This window comes from Nycticebus coucang, chromosome 1 (assembly GCF_027406575.1).
Source record: "Nycticebus coucang isolate mNycCou1 chromosome 1, mNycCou1.pri, whole genome shotgun sequence".
Classification (NCBI taxonomy): domain Eukaryota; kingdom Metazoa; phylum Chordata; class Mammalia; order Primates; family Lorisidae; genus Nycticebus; species Nycticebus coucang.
The window spans coordinates 68,504,740-68,525,875 of NC_069780.1; the positions used below are offsets into that span (position 1 = coordinate 68,504,740).

At 37.4% G+C, this 21,136-nt stretch overlaps 1 protein-coding gene across 4 annotated transcripts in view; it reads right to left on the minus strand.

The window, feature by feature from the left end:
- Positions 1-21,136, minus strand: part of INPP4B (inositol polyphosphate-4-phosphatase type II B) — an 881,338-nt gene that overhangs the window by 379,064 nt on the left and 481,138 nt on the right. For all 4 annotated transcript variants that reach the window (XM_053582182.1, XM_053582180.1, XM_053582181.1 and 1 more), the window contains 2 exons: positions 12,719-12,928; positions 10,855-10,899 (listed from right to left, as the gene is read on the minus strand). In XM_053582182.1, coding sequence (XP_053438157.1) covers positions 10,855-10,899; positions 12,719-12,809 — 136 coding nt within the window. In that variant the 5' untranslated portion in view covers positions 12,810-12,928. The remainder of the gene's footprint in view (positions 1-10,854; positions 10,900-12,718; positions 12,929-21,136) is intronic.

Genomic DNA, 21,136 nt, shown 5'->3' on the forward strand with positions numbered 1-21,136 from the left:
AAGAAATGTACCCAGATCTTAAGAAATGATCTCTCTTCTTAAATGTCAGGTTGGTTGAAATGAAAGACGTTTTATTAAACTGTAAACAAAATTGGTGTTCTCTTACATTTTCAATTATTTCAAGGGTATTGCTACACTCAAAGAAACAAAAATTGTGGAAGCAGAATTATAGTTGTACAAGTGAATTAGTTAATTTAAACGCAGTCAACCATTAGAAATGTAGTTAACAATGGACATGAGGTATTCAGGACATGCTTATCTTGTGCTATCAAGACATTTTTAGCCAATTAGCTTGCTCAATTGACTAAGTATATCCTACCTCATTTACTTGAATAAAGATGTAGCAGAGGAATTTGGGGAAGATGTAACAATTTTATAGCTGCACACACACAGGCAGAAACACATCCTTGATAGAAAATAACTTATACAAAGCAATATGACACCTATCAAAATGATTACTGTCCCTGTTTTCCCAATTTAAAAAACGAGCACACTGAAATTCCCAATTATTTGAATACTTTAGTAAACAGAGAATCAAATATCAAAAATTTAGTTGGAAAATTAGGTGGGAAAAAAGCTCCATACCGGTCCTACTTCCTATTTCCTAGAGTTTGTTCATATTTTACTTCAGATTAATAAGTATGCACATACATAAACAATGATAAAAATACCTAAAAATGTATTATGCTCTTATTATTTGGTATGAATTGTGGGATTTAAAAAAACTCCAAGGAACAATCCAAGATGGCGGCCGAGTAACAGCTTCCCTGCAACAGGGCACAGTGAGTCTGGGGCGATAAGACTCCAGGCATCTCTGGCTGGTGGGATCTACCTATAACCAGCCCTTTGAGAATACAGGGAGTCAGCAAGGAACTTCTGGACCCCAAGAGGAGGACAAAAACAGTGCAAAACTGGCAAGTGGTTGCGTATGTTCGATTGACCTAATCTCGCTGGCAGCCGTAAGTACAAGCAACAGTGAGACTGCAAACTGGAAAGGCCTGACCTATGAATTGTTTCAGTGTTTTTGGACTTGGCACTCAGTTGAACTGCCTTGGGGAGAGCTTGAGCAGGAGTGCGGAGAACTTTGGGCATTGTCTAGGGCCCCAGACTGAGCAGCTGAGCCAGACGGAGCTAATAGTATTCAGCTATGCACCACAGGGAGCCATTGTGAGTGAACTGCCCTGGCAAGCTCTGCCCTCATGGTCCCAGAGCAACGATAGGGTGGAGCTAGTAACCTAGTGACTGAGCAGCCTAAAGGTGGGAACTGAGCTGCCTTACAGCCTTAACCCTCAGGGGCAGACTGAGACAGGTTTTGGCACACTGGAGACTTGGGCTGTTGCCCTGGGTAGAGTGCCGTGGCATCACAGCTCATAGCAACCTCAAACTCATGGGCTTGGTGCTGCCCGGACCTCCATAAGAGCTGTGCCACGACCCTGACACATGACATGTGCCCGCCGGGCCTCTGCATGCCCTGACCAGGAACTGCAAGAGCTGCGCAACCCTGCATCCTCCCTCCTATACCCTCCCTGCATCCACACCTGCCCACTCATCTGGCCAGGGACTCTGGTAGTTGGTGCCCTCAAGAGCCCTCCCTGCCTCTGCACAGAGCCCTTCTCCTGGCCAAAGACTGCTGGAGCCTTGGGCTCTCTGGGCCAAAGTCACTGGGCACCAGGCACTCCCAGAACCATGTGCACCACCTCCTGCCCTGTTGCTGGATCCGGGTGTGTCACACTCCAAAAAGCTGCTTCCATAACCAGAAATCCCTAGCTGGGGCAACCCCACAGGAACTGCACAGGGTCACTCCTGACAAAGATCCAGCAACAATACAGTGATCCCGCTGGAATCTAATCTTGGAGAGACACATCCTCAACTCTGAGGACAGCCAGAGGCAATGGTGAAAAACAAACATGAGGAGAAATCAACAGAAAAACACTGGCAATAAGAATAATCAGAGTAGATCAACTCCCCCAAGGATCAATGGGGCAAGCACAGCACAAGATCCCATGCACAAACAAATAGCTGAGATGTCAGAAATCGAATTCAGAATCTGGATAGCAAATAAGATTGAATTAGAATTCCAAGCAGTAACCCAAAAGATATATCAAGAATTCAATGAATTCAAAGACCAAATGACCAAAGATTCTGATACATTGAAACAAGAAGTTGCAGCCCTCACAGTAGAATCCCTCAGTAACAGAATGGAGCAAGCAGAAGAAAGAATTTCTGAGATTGAAGACAAAGCTTTCAAATGCTCCCAAACTCTCAAAGACAAAGAGAAATGGAGGGCAAAAACAGATCGCTCCCTCAGAGAGCTCTGGGATAATACGAAGAAAACCAATATTTGTCTTACAGGGATCCCCAAAAGCGAGGAAGTGGCTTCACAAGGCACAGAGACACTTCTCCATGAGATTATGAAGGAGAACTTTCCAGACATGCCAAAACATTTATAATTTGAAGTAGCAGACAGTTTCAGAACTCCAGCACGACTCAACCAAAATAAGACATCCCCCAGACACATCATAATCAATTTCACTAAAGTTAATATGAAGGAGAAAATGAAAGCAGACCAATGAAAGAAAACCATCACCTACAAGGGCAAAAATATTAGAATCACTGCAGCTCTCTCCGCTAAAACCTTTCAAGCTAGAAGAGGATGGTCATTGACTTTTAATCTCCTAAAACAAAATAACTTTCAACCCAGGATCCTGTACCCAGCTAAACTGAGTTTCATTTATGATGGAGAAATTACATACTTCAATGACATTCACATGTTGAAGAAATTTGCAATAACTAAACCAGCTTTCCAGGATATTCTCAGACCTATCCTCCATAAAGACCAGCATAATCCTCCACCACAAAAGTAAACCCACCCAGAAAATTTGGATCAAATTCCAACTTCCACAGTCGTAAAACGATTAAAAATGTCCACCGGACTCTTGAAAGGCTTATCAGTATTCTCAATTAGGGTAAATGGTTTAAATTGTCCTCTAAAGAGGCACAGGTTTGCTGACTGGATACAAAAACTCAATCCAATATCTGCTGCATACAAGAATCGCATCTTACATTAAAAGACAAATATAGACTCAAGGTGAAGGGATGGTCATCTATACTCCAGGCAAATGGAAAGCAGAAAAAAGCAGGCGTTGCAATCCTATCGCAGATGCAATAGGCTTTAAACCAACCGAAATAAGGAAGGATAAGGATGGACACTTCATATTTGTTAAAGGTAATACTCAATATGATGAGATTTCAATTATTAATACTTATGCACCCAACCAGAATGCACCTAAATTTATAAGAGAAACTCTAGCAGACATGAGCAACTTGATTTCCTCCAGTTCCTTAGTAGATGGAGATTTTAACACCCCGTTAGCAGTGCTGGATAGATCCTCCAAAAAGAAGCTAAGCAAAGAAATCTTAGACTTAAATTTAACCATTCAACACCTGGACTTAACAGACACCTGCAAAATATTTCATCCCAACAAAACTGAATACACATTCTTCTATTCAGCCCACAGAACATACTTCAAAATTGACCACATCCTAGGCCACAAATCTAACCTCAGCAAATTTAAAAAAATAGAAATTATTCCTTGCATCTTCTCAGACCATCATGGAATAAAAGTTGAACTCAATAACAACAGAAACCTGCATAGCCATACAAAAACATGGAAGCTAAACAAACTTACATTGAAGGATAGATGGGTTATAGACGAGATTAAGAAGGAAATCACCAAATTTTTGGAACAAAACAACAATGAAGACATGAATTATCAGAACCTCTGGGATACTACAAAGGCAGTCCTAAGAGGGAAATTTATGGCACTGCAAGCCTTCCTCAAAAAAAAAAAAAAAACGGAAAGAGAGGAAGTAAATAACTTAATGGGACATCTCAAACAACTGAAGAAGTAAGAACACTCCAACCCCAAACCCAGCAGAAGAAAAGAAATAACCAAAATCAGAGCAGAATTAAATGAAATTGAAAACAAAAGAATTATACAACAGATTAATAAATCCAAAAGTTGGTTTTTTGAAAAGATCAATAAAATAGATAAACCTTTGGCCAACCTAACCAGAAAAAAAAGAGTAAAATCTCTAATTTCATCAATCAGAAATGGTAAAGATGAAATAACAACAGACCCCTTAGAAATTAAAAAAATCCTTAACAACTACTACAAGAAACTCTACTGTCAGAAATATGAAAATCTGAAAGAAATCGACCAATACCTGGAAGTAGAACACCTACCAAGACTTAGCCAAAACAAAGTGGAAATGTTGAACAGGCCTATATCAAGTTCCAAAATAGTATCAACTATACAAAATCTCCCTAAAAAGAAAACCCCAGGACCAGATACCTTTATGTCAGAATTAAGGTTTAAAGAAGAACTAGTTCCTATATTACTAAACCTCTTCCAAAATATAGAAAAAGAAGGAATATTACCTAACACATTCTACAAAACAAACATCACCTTCATTCCCTTCATTTCCCAGGGAAAGACACAACAAGAAAAGAAAATTATAGACCAATATCACTAATGAATATTGATGCTAAAATACTCAATAAGATCCTAACAAACAGAATCCAACATCATATAAAAAAAAAACACACACCATGACCAAGTGGGATTTATCCCAGGATCTCAAGGCCGGTTCTATATACATAAATTTATAAATGGAATTCAGCACATAAACAAACTAAAAAATAAGGACCATACGAATCTTTCAATTGATGCAGAAAAGCTTTTGATAATATCCAGGATCCCTTCATGATCAGAACACTTAAGAAAATTGGTATACTTGAGACACTTTACTGAGAAGAATAAAAAATATCCAATGTATTCACCCCTACTATGAAACTAACTTAGGACCTTCACATGAAGCTATAACCAAGTTTCAACCTAAGAACAGGGGGAAGGGGGAAAGCATGGGGAGGGAGGGGGGAGGTAGGTAGAGGGAGGGGGATTGAAAGGATCACACATGTGGTGCATCTTACAAGGATACATGTGAGCCTTGGCAAATGTGGAATGTAAATGTCTTGACAAAGTAACTAGGATAATGCCAGGAGGGCTATGTCAACTAATGAAATGAAAATGTGTCAAATATTCTATGAAACAAGTGTATGGTGCCCCATGATCATATTGATGTACACAGCTATGATTTAATAAAAAAAAAAAAAAGAAAATTGGTATAGAAGGGACATTTCTTAAACTACTAGAGGCCATCTATAGCAAACCCACAGCAAATATCGTATTGAATGGAGTTAAATTGAAATCATTTCCACTTAGATCAGGATCCAGACAAGGTTGCCAATTGTCTCCATTGCTCTTTAACATTGTAATGCAAGTTTTAGCCATTGCAACTAGGAAAGAAAAGTCAAACAACGGTATCCACATAGGGTCAGAGGTGATCAAACTTTCACTCTTCGCAGATGATATGATCGTATATATGGAAAACACTAGGGTTTCTTTTCTTTTTTTTTTAACACTAGGGTTTCTACTACAAAACTTTTAGAAGTGATCAAGGAATACAGCAATGTCTCAGGCTACAAAATCAACACCCATAAATTTCTAGCCTTTATATATACCAACAATAGCCAAGCCGAAAAAACAGTCAAGGACTATATTCCTTTCACAGTAGTGCCAAAGAAGATGAAATATTTGGGAGTATACCTAACAAAGGACATGAAAGATCTCTACAAAGAGAGCTATGAAACTTTAAGAAAAGAAATAGACCAAGAGGTTAACAAATGGAAAAATATACCATGCTCATGGCTGGGAAGAATCAATATTGTTAAAATGTCTATACTACCCAAAGCAATATATAATTTTAATGCAATTCCTATTAAAGCTCCATTGTCATATTTTAAAGATCTTGAAAAAAATAATACTTTGTTTTATATGGAATCAGAAAAAACCTCAAATAGCCAAAACATTACTCAGCAATAAAAACAAAGCAGGAAGAATCACACTACCGGACCTGAGACTGTACTATAAATCAATAGTGATCAAAACAGCATGGTATTGGCACAAAAACAGAGAAGTAGATGTCTGGAACAGAATAGAGAACCAAGAGATGAATCCAGCTACTTACCGTTACTTGATTTTTGACAAGCCAATTAAAAACATCCAGGGGGGAAAAGATTCCCTATTTAACAAATGGTGCTGGGTGAACTGGTTGGCAACCTGTAGAAGATTGAAACTGGACCCACACCTTTCACCATTAACTAAGATAGACTCTCACTGGATAACAGATTTAAACTTAAGACATGAAACTATAAAAATACTTGAAGAAAGTGCAGGGAAAACTCTTGAAGGAATCGGCCTGGGTGAATATTTTATGAGGAGGACTCCCCAGGCAATTGAAGCAGTATCAAAAATACACTACTGGGACCTTATCAAACTAGAAAGCTTCTGCACAGCCAAGAACATAGTAAGTAAAGCAAGCAGACAGCCCTCAGAATGGGAGAAAATATTTGCAGGTTATACCTCCGATAAAGGTCTAATAACCAGAATCCACAGAGAACTCAAATGTATTAACAAGAATAAAACACGTCTCAGGGTGGGCAAGGGACTTGAAGAGAAATTTCTCTAAAGAGGACAGATGCATGATCTACAAACACATGAAAAAAAGGTCATCATCCTTAATTATCAGAGAAATGTAAATCGAAACTACTTTGAGATATCACCTAACCCCAGTAAGAGTAGCCCACATAAGAAAATCCCCAAACCAGAGATGTTGGCGTGGAGAAAAGGGCATACTTCTACACTGCTGGTGGGAATGCACACTAATACATTCCTTTTGGAAGGATGTTTGGAGAATACTTAGAGACCGAAAAATAGACCTGCCATTCGAGCTTATAATTCCTTTACTAGGTTTATACCCAGAAGACCAAAAATCACAATATAACAAAGACATCTGTACCAGAATGTTTATTGCAGCCCAATTCATAATTGCTAAGTCATGGAAGAAGCCCAAGTACCCATCGACCCACAAATGGACTAGCAAATTGTGGTACACGTATACCATGGAATATTATGTAGCCTTAAAGAAAGATGGAGACTTTACCTCTTTCATGCTTATATGGATGGAGCTGGAACATATTCTTCTTAGCAAAGAATGGAAGAAAAAGTATCCAATGTACTCAGCCCTACTATGAAGCTAAATTATAGCTTTCACAAGACCATGCTATAACCCAAGTATAGCACAAGACTATGAGGAAAGGGCCAAGGAAGGGGAAGGGAGGGGGGAGTTTAGGGTGGATGGAGGGTAATGGGTGGGTCCACGCCTGCAGTGTATCTTAGAATGGGTACAGACAAAACTTACTAAAGGCAGAATACAAATGTCTACATACAATAACTAAGAAAATGCCATGAAGGCTACGTTGAACAGTTTGATGAGAATATTTCAGATTGTATATGAAACCAGCACATTGTATCCCTTGATTGCACAAATGTACACAGCTGTGATTTAACAATAAAATAAAATAAAATAAATATAAAAAAACTCCAAGAGGCCAAGCGTGGTGGTTCATGCCTAAGTCCTAGCACTCTGGGAGGCTGAGGCAGGTGGAGTGCTTGAACTCAGGCGTCCAAGACTAGCCTGGGCAAGAGTGAGACTCTGTCTCTACAAAAATAGAAAAATTAGCTGGGCATAGTAGCACACACCTGTCCCACCTACTCTGGAGGCTGAGACAAGAGGATTGTTCAAGCCGTTTTGAGGTTGTTGTGAGCTATGATGCCACAGCACTCTATCCAGGGTGATAGAGTGAGACTCTTAAAAAAAAAAAAATTAAAAGAAAAGAACAACATATATATGGTAAAATCTGGAAGGGTTTAGTTCTAATGTCCTTGAAAGAGTATTTTGTTTTTTTATTTCTTCAAGAAATAGTATAGCCGAGAATCTAAATGTACTAAGAAGCATAACAGTTTGGAGAATTTGTCGTTTAGGATAAACAATAACAATTTCCTGAACACTTTAATAATCTTTTAATATACTTTTGTTCACCTGTAAGGCATTTCTTACCATTTGATAGGATGAAATTACCTGTTAATAATCCTAGTGTATTTTTAAATGAATATGGAAAAGAGAAAATTGAAGTTTTCTTAAACTGGAGGTACATTATTATGAATAAATTCTCAAAGCTGCTATACTCTTAAATCTATGAATCAAAACCAGAAATATAAGTGATGACAGCATTGCTACTGAACTTGACTAGGCTTTTAAAACAAAGACCGTGTCATTAGGTCTTTGAACAAGGCAGATTCCTTTAATTGAAATAGAAGATGGGTACTTGGCCTGGGTGTGTTTTCTCCTGAAAGGTGGCCACCGCGTCTGCCTAACAGTCTCTATTCCAATTGCTTCTGCCTCCTTCAGATTCCTCCTTTCTCCAGCATACAAACAAGAAAGCTTTGTTTGCACTTTGAAACACAGCAAATCACTCTGGCAAATATTCACTTTTCAGAAGTCTTTTCAAAAAGGTAAAAATTGTGTATCTTCTCTTAAAAGTGAAAGATGGATAGATAAAGTTTCAAGTAGCGAAAGTGAGTCAGAGGGCCTAGGCTTCCTTTTGCACCTCAGCATTCTTTCTGAAAACAAGGACAACCTGTATCTGACACCATCTGAAAGTTCTCCAGAAAAAGAAAGAACAGCATTCTTGGTGTTACCAGGAAAGTTTCTTGAGTTATCACATTTCTGCCTGTTTCTTGGTACCTAGGAAAACAAAAAATCTAGAATATTTACTTTATAGAACCTTTTAGGTATATCTCTAACAAAAACAAAATGTACAAATATAAATTATATACCATTATTATCTTAGTAAGTTATACCTCACAATCAAATATTTGTAGCAAAGGATGTGAAATGTGAAACGTGAAACAAAATTAATAAAAATGTTCCTAACATCACTGGAAATTCCAACCACTGAAGTTCAATATAGCATATGCATATATTTTCATTTGCTTCTAAAATTTTAGAAAATATGTATGTTAAAATGTAAAGATTTGGACACTAAAATACATCTGTGTCTGAGTATAAAAATACTAGTGGGAATGCACACTAATACTATGTTCCTTCTGGAAGGATGTTTGGAGAATTCTTACAGATCTAAAAATAGACCTGCCATTGTATTCTGTAATTCCTTTACTAGGTTTATACCCAGAAGACCAAAAAAAATCACACTATAACAAAGACATCTGTACCAGAATGTTTATTGCAGCCCAATTCATAATTGCTAAGTCATGGAAGAAGCCCAAGTGCCCATTGACCCACAAATGGAATAATAAATTGTGGTACATGTATACCATGGAATATTATGCAGCCTTAAAGAAAGATGGAGACTTTACCTCTTTCATGTTTACATGGATGGAGCTGGAACATATTCTTCTTGCAAAGTATCTCAGGAATGGAAGAAAAAGTATCCAATGTACTCAGCCATACTATGAAGCTAAATTATAGCTTTCGCATGAAGGCTATAACCCAACTATAGCACAAGACTATGGGAAAAGGGCCAAGGGAGGGGAGGGGAGTGGGGAGGTTAGGGTGGAGGGAGTGTAATGGGTGGGGCCACACCTACCGTGTACCTTAGAATGGGTACAGGCGAAACTTACTAAATGCAGAATACAAATGTCTACATACAATAACCAAGAAAATGCCATGAAGGCTACGTTGAACAGTTTGATGAGAATATTTCAGATTGTATATGAAACCAGCACATTGTACCCCTTGATTGCACTAATGTACACAGCTATGATTTAACAATAAAATAAATAAATAAATAAAATAAAAAATTTAAACATGTACATATATTAATTGATAAAACCTACTTAAAAATAAAATGTAAATATTTCTCTTTTCCTTCAATATATTTCAGAACCATGAGATGAAAAGAAAATCTTCATATAGTTCATATGAACTATATTTTTACCCTCTTTGAATAGCTTTTTGCAACTAATTTCCTAATAGTATTTTTACAGTCATACTTGATTCAAATACAAATCAGTTTCCACTCACAATTTAAGGAGTGAACCAGGCTCAGAGTGCACATTTTGAATTCATCCTTGGACAAAGGATGAAGTTATAAATTTCTACATGTAACAAATTGATAAGAGTTGCTGGCACCAGCCCCCTATACGGAGGGTGGTGGGTTCAAACCCGGCCCCAGCCAAGCTGCAACAAAAATTAGCCAGGCATTGTGGTGGGCGCCTGTAGTCCCAGCTACTCAGGAGGCTGAGGCAAGAGAATCGCCTAAGCCCAAGAGCTGGTGGTTGCTGTGAGCTGGGATGTCACAGCACTCTACTGAGGGTGACAAAGTGAGACTCTGTCGCTAAAAAAAAAAAAGAGTTGCTTAAACTAGTCAAATCTTGCATTTAAAGTTAAATTCTTAAATGGCAAGAATTTGTCCACAAAATCAATATGGAAGAATCAGAGAATATTTTTGAGTTAAGACAGAAAGGGGCAAGAATCCTATAAATGCCATAAAGGAACACAATGGAGACATGTCCAGTCCCAGCCCAAGGAATAGAAAATTAGACACATTTCCAGAAACAATGGTAAGCAACAAAATGTAGCCACTGTGTTAAAATCACGTGAAATTTGTGTTCAGCAGACCTGGTCAAAGGCAAAACCCTATCATCACCCAGTCCTCAATCCTTAGGCTGCAGACTGACCTATGCAGCAACACTAACTTTTTTACTTATAAACTAGGGGGAAATAACGCCTACCTTATAGAATGAGTTTGTTAATAGAACATTTTTTAGAAAAAGTTTGTAAAATATGCAATATAAGTAACACACGCAACTTGTGAACTATGGAGAAAATTCTTATACTTATTGATACAAATAAGATGGAATTTCTTACCAAGGATGAATTCCAACTGGGGTTCATTTGGAGTCTTCTGAATACCTATGAATAATAGGTACACACTCAGATTTTTAAAAACGTAAGTCATTATCAAGAATATGACAATATATATTAGTATGCTTTACCTTGACTGGAATGAGTAAATACATTGTTTAGGAGAATGAATAAACTTGGTTAATCAGGCTTATGAGCAGGAAGCACTCAGAACAGGGCACAATAAATGCTGCAGAACTAGATGTGGCAGTGACAAGATTTCGTCTTTTTAGCTTCTTGGCCATAAAGATGCCAAGAAAAATCGATTTTGTAAGCCACGACAAACATAAAACATATTTTTCAACTGTGGTTGTTTGGATGCAGGTAGACAGAGGTGGGAACTTCCAAAAGAACCACCTCACCAAAATTCTCTCTTAAATGGATTTTTCTTTCAAGCCACTCTGACTTGTTGTAAACAGTAAATCATCAACTACAGTGACATCTCCAGCGAGGTTATGGTGGACATTCTGGTGCTGCTTATTCTGCTAATTTATTGACAGCTTAACCCAACCATTTGTTCAATGTTTCTATTCCTTTTGTCAGTGATGTTTAATAAATATAACAACATAGATAAATTATTTAAGTGAAAGGGAAAGTGAGTTTGAGAACAAAGGTATGAAAATAAAATATCTAACAAAGGGTATCTACACGGTAGATCGGCCAGGCTGTGCTAAGTGATAATGGGGTAGGCGGATGCACCGTGGGTGTGAATGGGATGCCTTTTGTTACTGCTCATGAGAGGCTAAAGAAGCCAAAGGGAAATGTATGACAAAATTGACCATTTGACAATAAGTGAAAGAATAATTTAAAAATTCTGGTCTTGGTTTTTTTTGCTGGTGTATTCTTCAGATATTATTTAAAGTTACTGCCATTTGGTTGCTAATGTATTTTAAGAACCACCTCATGGTATAAAAACCATGTTTTTTATTTGCAGAGTTAACTTTTTTTGCATAGTTACTGTATTTATTTTTTCCTACTGACATTTAGCAATGCTATGATTAACAATTTTTGATTTTCTAAGAGAGGTTAGAGTGACAATCATTAGGTAGGTCTTTGCGAACTCCAAATGTCTGGATTTTTAGAAAAGGTTATTAACAATTAACTCTCCTGAAAGCTCTGACAACCAAATTTCTCAAAAATGCATTCAACCAATACCATTTTATAAAGATTATTTTTATCATATAAATTAAATGAAAAGGTTAGGCATATATTTGCCAGCGTTAAATAATTGGACAACAGAAATCATCTGAAAAGAAAAGACACAATTCATGCAAAACAATAAAGCTCAAACCGGTAGAATTTTAAGCATGAGATAAAACATACAATTTTTCCAATGACTTTAATTGCTCGAATAGCATAAAAACCTATTCTATGTGCAAATGCAAATCATGGCCAAACCTCTGTGCTTGCTTATAAATGTGACTTGGTGCTCTCTGCTATGGCAGTGGAGGTTTGAGATTTTTGTGTAACCATTTTTTTCCTAATCCTCTCAATGTAATACTTTTTGGCTTTGAAGAGAAAAGTTCTACAGTCCAAAAAATAATCCCACATATTATTATATAAATGTCAAGTAGAAAATATTCTTAAAATGTTTTAGGGTCTACGTATATTTAAAAAGTAGTCATTAGTGTTCGTGTACATATTCAAAAACTTTGATTCTATATCACACATGCACCATACCAAACTAAATAGTGCAAAGGAAAAATATTTAGGTAATCGCATGCCATTTGTTAGAACCCCCATTTCTGTGAGTGAGCGTGTGTATGTGTGTTTAGTTAACCCAGTCTCTACCTTCACAGTGCCAGAGGGTGGACACACACATACTTACTCGTGAACTGGGCGTCCCCATTGTCATTTGCCTGGACTGTTGGAAGAAAGTGCTGGCCTTCTTCTGATGCCCCTTCCTCTTTGATTTCCATGATCAACTTTCACAGTTGTTTAATTTCCAAGTTGTCCTTTCCAAATTTCACTTTCCAATGATTTCTGGTTTAACGTAGATGTAGCTTCACATTAAAGACCTGTATCCCACTCTGAAATTCTGTGTTTAGGAAACATCAAGAGTAAAATGTCAGTCACTGAGGATTTCAGTATAAAGCTAAGAATTATAGGGAAGTAGAGACTACAACCACTTTTGAATAAAATTTCTTCCTGCCTACTCCACACATTCTTTTGGGACCAATTCCCATAGAGTTAATGCACCATAAACTCTGGGTGAAATAGATATTCTCCAAGCCATTATTACATGGTCATATGAAGGACTTCTAAATCTTTCTCCTCTAGTTCATTCTGGAAGATAGTAGGTAGCTCCAGGGCCTATCAACCTGATATGCTCCTAATTTAGCACTAAGAGAATACAGCATCTTTTCAAAGCATTAGCATGTTTTGCCAAGTGAATATTACATTCATTCCTTCCATTAGAATAGCCATTTATGCTCATATTTCCATCCATCCTTGTTAGAACATTTTTTCTGACCACATAAAAATTATGTGGCATGACACTCTTCTTCCAAGAGGAGCAAACAGGTTGTACAGGAGCATTTCCAACCTCATTATTATCCATGGAGTCTCATGCTGCTCTGCCTGATAAAGGTTTAATTGTTTGATGATTGGGGTATATGGTGAAGAGAATGAATATTTATTATAAAAAGCTAAATCTCAAGGGAAAATGAAAGCAATAGCAAATTGACGAAAATTAGCATAAAGAAAGAAAGTCTCCACAAAAATTTAACACCCATAGTCTCAAATAGTTACAAATTCATCTTGATATTTAAAATCATATAGATGACTAAGAATGAATTTTTAAAAAATCAATGTTGTTTTAAATCAAGTTACCAGCTGAATTAAAATGTATAAAAATCTTTAAATGTCAGCCCAATGCTGTTTAATGAGATAGCAGCAATTGAGTTTGGTTTAGAATAATGATGTGGTCTCAAACTTCATGACTCAATAGCCACACTTTTTGTTGTTCTTAGCAAAATGGATTCGTTTATAAATTAGCTCTAGTTTTAAAAAATCATCTGGCAGAAGTTAAATCCAGAAAGCATCTTGAATCTTTAGAAAATGTTATTAATCATGTGGCAGATAAATGTATACTGGTTTCTAAGGAGACAGCCAAGAATATTTTGGGGGTAAAGTGCTGTGGCACCAGCAGTTAGACCAGATCCATCAATTTGAAAAGTATGTTTTGAATTAAGATAAGCTAATGCTTCTGATTTTTTTATTATTAAATTATAAGTCTTTTTTGATAAGGACATATATATTCATTATACCACATGTATCCAAATACTGAGATAGTGTCTGCAGCAGACTATAATGCATGTATGATTTGGATACAAGGATAATATAACTTATTAACTTTACTTCTTGTCCAAAGACTCAATCCACAATCCTGATCAGTCATCTTTTTTTTTTTTTTTTTTTTGAGACAGAGAGTCTCACTTTATTGCCCCCAGTAGAGTGTCCTGGTGTCACAGCTCATAGCAACCTCAAACTCTTGGGCTCAAGCAATTCTCTTGTCTCAGTCTCCTGAGTTGCTGGAACTACAGGCACCACCACAACACCCAGCTATTTTTAGAGACGAGGTCTCATTCTGATTCAGGGTGGTCTTGAACCCATGAGCTCAGGGAATCCACCCACCTCAGCCTCCCAGAGTGCTAGGATTACAGGCATGAGCCACTACGCCCAGCCTTTAGTCATCTTAAAAATTGAAATGGAGACCTAAGTGAAGCAGTATGAACAAATCCTAGCAAAATAACCACTCAGAACATTAATGGTGAATGATTAATGAAATAAATGTCAACTCCATGGATAGAAGTGTGTGCACTTGTGTAATAGTAAGAGTAGAGGAGAGGGCTAAAATAAATACTTATGAAGAGTCATTAACATGGTCCCATTTTAAGCCCATTCTAAACTAGTTCACTAATAATTTCCATTAGAGAAAGAATGAGTCAACTATACAAAACGAGGATTATGCAACAACCTTTTGAGATTCTATTCATTTCCATTCTATCTTTGTTTCAAACAGCTGCATTTCTCATGGGTAGGTACAGATTTTACCTGTGGTTATGGTTAGGTACAAAAGTTCCTTTTCCATATCTATTTGGAGATGTTTTGGTTTGGTGATCATGCACAAGAACAGATTGTGCTTGTTGCACTTCACAAGTATATTAAATAGACAGTTTTTAAGGACAGTACTAATCAGACCAGCTTGTAGCAGCCCAGATAGCCTATGGCTAGGAGGAGTGAGAATTATTAGAAATACCTGTATAGCTCAATAATGGAACACCTTGGTGGAAAGGGCATGGAGAGAGGGATTTAGCTCGCCTAACAAGCATGAGAGCTTGCGAGATGAGAGCAGTGGTGAATTGGCAGTCTCTATACCTGTGGTGTTGAGAGCCACAAGATCAGCCTTTTATTAGTCTGGAGGAGAAGGCAGTCGGGAGCATGTGCATTCTATCAAGGACGCTCTTACTCTGACTGTGTCTCCTCTTCTGCCTGCAGAACTCCAGCATAGTGTCTCTCTGCTGAAGATTACCAAGCTCTGCTAAAGACTAAGATCTATCTTTCTAAGAAGACTGCTTTACTCTCTCTAAGACACACTCTCTCTCTCTCCAGCTAAAGTAGATAGCCCTCAGGCACCTAAGAAAAATGGTTCCTGAGCAAGGTAACTTAGCAGTCTGCGTCCGGAACCTAGATAAGTTGGGCCTGAGACCTGGCCAGTCCTGGGCCCTGACAAGTGGTGTCAAGAATGAGATGTGACACCAGCTCTTGTGACTTTTGTCCCACTCCATAGAGCTATAAGCCAAAGGTCATAATATTGAGAAAATTGTCTTGGTTCTCTACACCACCTCCAGGGACAAGAGATGATTGGTAGCTATAGTTAAGTTACATTTAATTGAATAATATTTTTCGCAACCATTGCAAAATAGAGATTTGCCAATATTTTATACACTTCACATTGTATTTATTTATAGTTATTATTATTATTGTTCTTTAAGACAGAGTCCCTCTCTGCCACCTGGGTTAGAGTTCGGTGGCATTATCATAGTTCACCGCAACCTCCAAATCCTGGGCTAAAGTGATTCTCCTATCTCATGCTCCAGTATAGCTGGGGCAACAGGTGTGCACCACCAAGCTGAGAAAAAAAATTTTTTTTTCCTATTTTTTTGCAGAGATGGTGTCTTGCTCTTGCTCAAGCTGGTCTCAAACTTCTGACCTTCCAGAGTGCTAGTACCAGAGGTGTGAGCCATTATACCTGGCCACAATTCACATTTTAAAGGACAATCTGATGGGCACATAAATTTGCACAAGAAGATTTTGGTTAATTAGGAAAACAAGACTAACCACACACATAGAAAAATTAGAGACGTGACAGGATGATGGTGCAAAATGTGACCTGGTCAACATTAGCAGACTATAGCACAGTGGTGTTTACTCAAATAGCATCTTGATGTCAAGATAAAGAGTGTTCCGGTGTTAAGCTACAGGTATAAGCAATGATGTTAGGGAGAATGCCCTTAGCTATTATAGTCCTTTTAAAATAATATTTCTGGTACAGGTGTCATATAGCATACTTCTCAGATATTTCAGATATAGTTAGCGGGATGAAAATAAAATACATTAAAAATTTAGAGGAATTGTAGGAAAAAGCACAAAAAAACAAAAGAAGTGCAAAGTCAGATTTCTTTGTGATTACACGCAAAAATCTTAATGAGGGCAATCATTTTGCAAATATTAACGCAACATCACTATTTCTAACACTCTTTCCCTTATGTCTATCTATAGGGACTAAGCCATGATAATTATCAGTCCACAGTAGGAAAGGGCAAAACAATTAGGTTAGAAGAAATAGAATGTGCTAAACTCTTTATCTCTCGTTTAACGTACCTGTATGTGATTGGACAAATTCTAAAATTTCTGCATAGCAACCTGAAGACTGACATCTCCCAACCCTGACATCCATAAAGCTGGAACCAGGGTTAGACAAAGAAAGGGGAGTGGGACAGAGAGTCAGGGACGGGAGAGTGATGCTCCTCTGTGGGACTATAAAGCCCATGGGGGAGGCAAAGCTCACTGGTGCATGACAGGTGCATGTCCTGTCCTCCTTTGTAAATTTTGGAGGAGCCACTTTGAAGGTCACCCCTGCACTGACATGGAGGTTTCTCCTGAAGGAAGAAAAGGAACTCAGTTTAAATCCAGGGTTTCCCTTTTGTCCCCTAATGCACGGAAGGGCCTGAGAAAAGACTACCGGATCTCAGAAGGGATATGATGACCCAGAAATAGAGGTTCTGGCAGTAGCTTCACAAGTCAGGAAGCAGATTTTGGCTCTAACCAAAATTCTGTAGGTTTTCTTTGCTAAGGGGCCAAGATGAGGCCCAGGTGGGCAGAAAGCACTGACCAGGCTTAGAGAGGACAGTCTATGGGTAACTCAAGGCAGGTGGGTGAACAGTGATTGAGCCAGGACTGCCACGCCTCAGTGACAACAGCAAGTAGCTGCCCAGGAACAGCCTGAAACCAGGGAGGTCCACTTGTTTGATGTCACATGGTCGATCATTTTCCTCACACATGTGACACTATCTTAGGAAGAAAAGCAAGGAAGGGAGAGGGCAAGTTAGCAGAGACATATTTAAACACAGTAAGTTTCTTTCTAACGTGGCTTAAACTGTTTTATCAAATGAAGATTTAAACAGTAGTGGATGAAAAGGTGAAAGCTTCTATTCACTTATTTTTTGTTTTGTTTGTTTACCTCCTCTGAGCTAGTAAATGCTTAATATAGACCAAATTATTGAAAAAAAAAAGGGTCCTTTCAATGACTGAAATTTGACACTCCTAACAAATTAAAATGATATTTTCTAATTAAAATGACTTTTTGTGGAATATTAAAAAATTCCCAACATAACTGACCCTTCAAAATAAATAAAGGAATTTATTTTAAATATCTAAAAAGTGTTCAATTTAAAAAAATAATTAGCTTAATACAAAGGAAATAAAATTTCCATAGTAAATATTCTTTTTTCAATCTCCCCATTTTCTTCCCCAGCAAAGAATGTAGGCTGAGGCTGGGGGTTGTTTTCATAGTTATGGATTTTATAAAATTCAATTATTCATCTAAATCTTAAGGTGGTTTACAATTTTTAAAAGTTGTATATAGTCATATGGGATTTGTGTGTAGAAGTAAACATCTCCAACAAATTCAAGCATCCCCATTTGTTCTATAATAGTCAGGATTGATCAATATAACAACTTGTGAAAGGTTAGACACATGTTTTTTTTTAAGTTTTGCAGAAGTATGAGGACAGAACATAAATTGTCTGTTTAGTGACTTTCTCTTTTTCCTATTTGGAAGTACGTTATTCTATATATAGCTGAGTGGATCATCATCTGGAACCTTTAACGGGGCAATATTTCCACCTTCTACCAAAACAACAGAACAAGAAAATCATTTCATTTCAAAAAGACATTAAATGCCTTCCATATATGTTTAGTAGCATAGAAAAATTACTATACGTTTGTTGTCAATAAATCACAGAAAAAAACCATCTATATGTATGCTGTATATCTACAACATGCACGTCATGGGGCCACAGGTGTGTGCGACTCAGACCTCCCATCAAGACACTTGCTGTGAGAAATATGGGTGGCCAAGCCTCCAGCCGCCCTGTGTTTAGGATGCTGGGGAGTCCTCATAGCTTACTCTGCTCCCTTTCACCTCCTTTATTCTCCTCAAGTGCTCTCTCTCCTGATCAATCTCTTGCAGGTATCAGTTCATCTTGGCATCTGATTCTAGAGAACTCAAACTGACACAAGCACTCAGTAAATAATACCTAGGGCATATTTCTACTCTATCAGGAATTTCTGCATTTTATTATTTTATGTACTATGCATGTATGCATCCATGTGTTTATTTGGGATGATCCATAACAGAACATAAATTTGCAGACATAAATTAATTTGCAAATTCAAAACAGTTTAATCAAATTTTTCTCCTATAAAGCAATATACAAATATGGAGGGGAACCTCTTATATTAGTATTCTCTACTAGGTTCTTGCCAAAATGTAATATCTCTCTGAACCAATTATGGAGTTGAGTTGATGACAACCTCTGATGTCAAATATGCCAAAGAAATGAATCATGGACATGCAATGGCTTTGTATATTACATTCTGCCATCCCCAAATGCTTCCCCAATTGCCTATCTTCAAATTCTATAGGCCAGGTTAAAATGCTACCTTCTCCATGATAATTCCCTACTTTCTTCAGCTGAAAAAAATACCATATTCCTCTAAATTTCTCTAGTAATTTATCTAATGGAATATATTGCTGTCTATTTTCTAGTTCATATATATATATACATATACATATACTGTATATATGTGTATATATATATTATCCTCCAATATTTTATAAAATAATTCTGAGTCAGAGTCCAAGTTTCTTCCTTATTTCCCCAAAGCATTAAGGAAAGTTCCAATGAATACTAGATAAATCTATTTGTCCATTTATTTTATAAACAAACATTTATTAAGAAGTTACTCTGTGGTAGGCGCTGAGCATACAGAGACAAATAACTTAGAAGTTTCCTTTAAAGTAGTTCAGAATCCCAGGAGGAGGAAAGCAATGGACTGTGACAGATGTTGGGAAAGGGGTATCATCAGAGTATGGGGCAGAAGGAAAGAATAGTGAACTAAGGGCTAAAAATAATCAAAGACAAGTTCATGGTAAAGGTTCCAGGAAATGGACTAGGTGAACAGGAGGGGCAGTAGAAATTCCAGGGCAACACAGCAGTAGGAATGAAAGATGTGGGAAAATAAAAATATGACAAATCAGAGAACTGTAAATTGGTCTAGCTAAAATATAAGATGTTTATTTTTATTTTCATCCTAGCAATGGGTGCTTAACATAACATATAAAACAGATAAAAGCAGAGCTGATCTGTTTGCACAGGAGGTGGAAAGTATGAGTCCTATTCAACCCCTGCCCTGGCTTTTCCACTCATAAATTTCCCGAAACACCTTCTTAGAACTCAATCTGGAAACTTCTTCAATATTTTTTTTCTTTCTTTAAAAATAAATTGAAATGCTGAAGTGACATAGCTAGAATCAAAGACAGAGAGAAACTAAACAATAAGGAGAAAGGGAGAAGAATGATGGGGCAGGAAAAATCTAGATGATACAATCCACCATAATGAGAAGAAGAGAGGTGAGTAGAATACAAAGAATGCTAAGAAGCTGAGAATGTTCTCCCTAATGGTCTCTCTTTTTTTTTAATTTTTAAGAGAAAGTCACATTTATGAACTCAGTCTAGGGAAAGATTTTTCAACCCAATTTAAAAACCATAAATAAATAGATTAATAAATCTGACCACTTTCAAATGTTCTGTGAGCAAAAGATACCATACGAAGTGAAAAACTGAAGTGCATGCTGGGAAAATATATTCATAAAATGGAAGGTTTCAAGGTTCTATGTAGGATGTACAAAGACATAAAGAATACCTCCACAATAATCTCAACAAAAAAGCCAAATGATACATAAATTTCCCTTAACTAATAAGAGAGATGAGGTTGCAGGACAACCAAATAGTCTAAAATATAAAAAAAGAGAAGCCTCAATGGAGCAGAATATGGTAGAAAGAGATGTCAGACCCAAAATAAGTTGATAAGAATTCAGCCAAAATGTTCATAGCTAATGAATTATTACAGGAAATTCATGGGCCAATATGAGAGCATAGCAGCACTCCTAAGATCCTTAACTCAAAAGTGTTTTGTGCTCACTAACAGATTCTTCTTCATGGATCTCACCCAGATGCTCATGAAAAAAACTAGAAGCAAAATGGGAATCTGGAGAGTGTCCCTTTGTAACACAAGCCTTCCAGAGGGGAACAGTGGTCATTTCAGGAAAAGTACAATCTACCACTTGGATCCTCTGGTCTATAGGGGGAAAGAAAAAAAGCAGATTTTACCGACATTAGGGCACACGTGAACACTCATTGTATTAAGGGATGAAAACATGGGAAATCTCCCTGGTAGCAGACCATTAAAGGTCCTCTGACCCTCTATTGTTAAATAGAAGGACAGGATCACTGAGAAAAGACCCATCCCAAGACACAAGAACATAGAGCTTGCCTGAGATCAAGCATAAAAGAATACAACAGTGAATTCTTCTGTCCCCTACCACCAGGCAAGCAAAGAAACAAGTGACTGAAGGCTATACAGCACTAGTGAAGGCACAGAAGCATGGCTTGGGAACC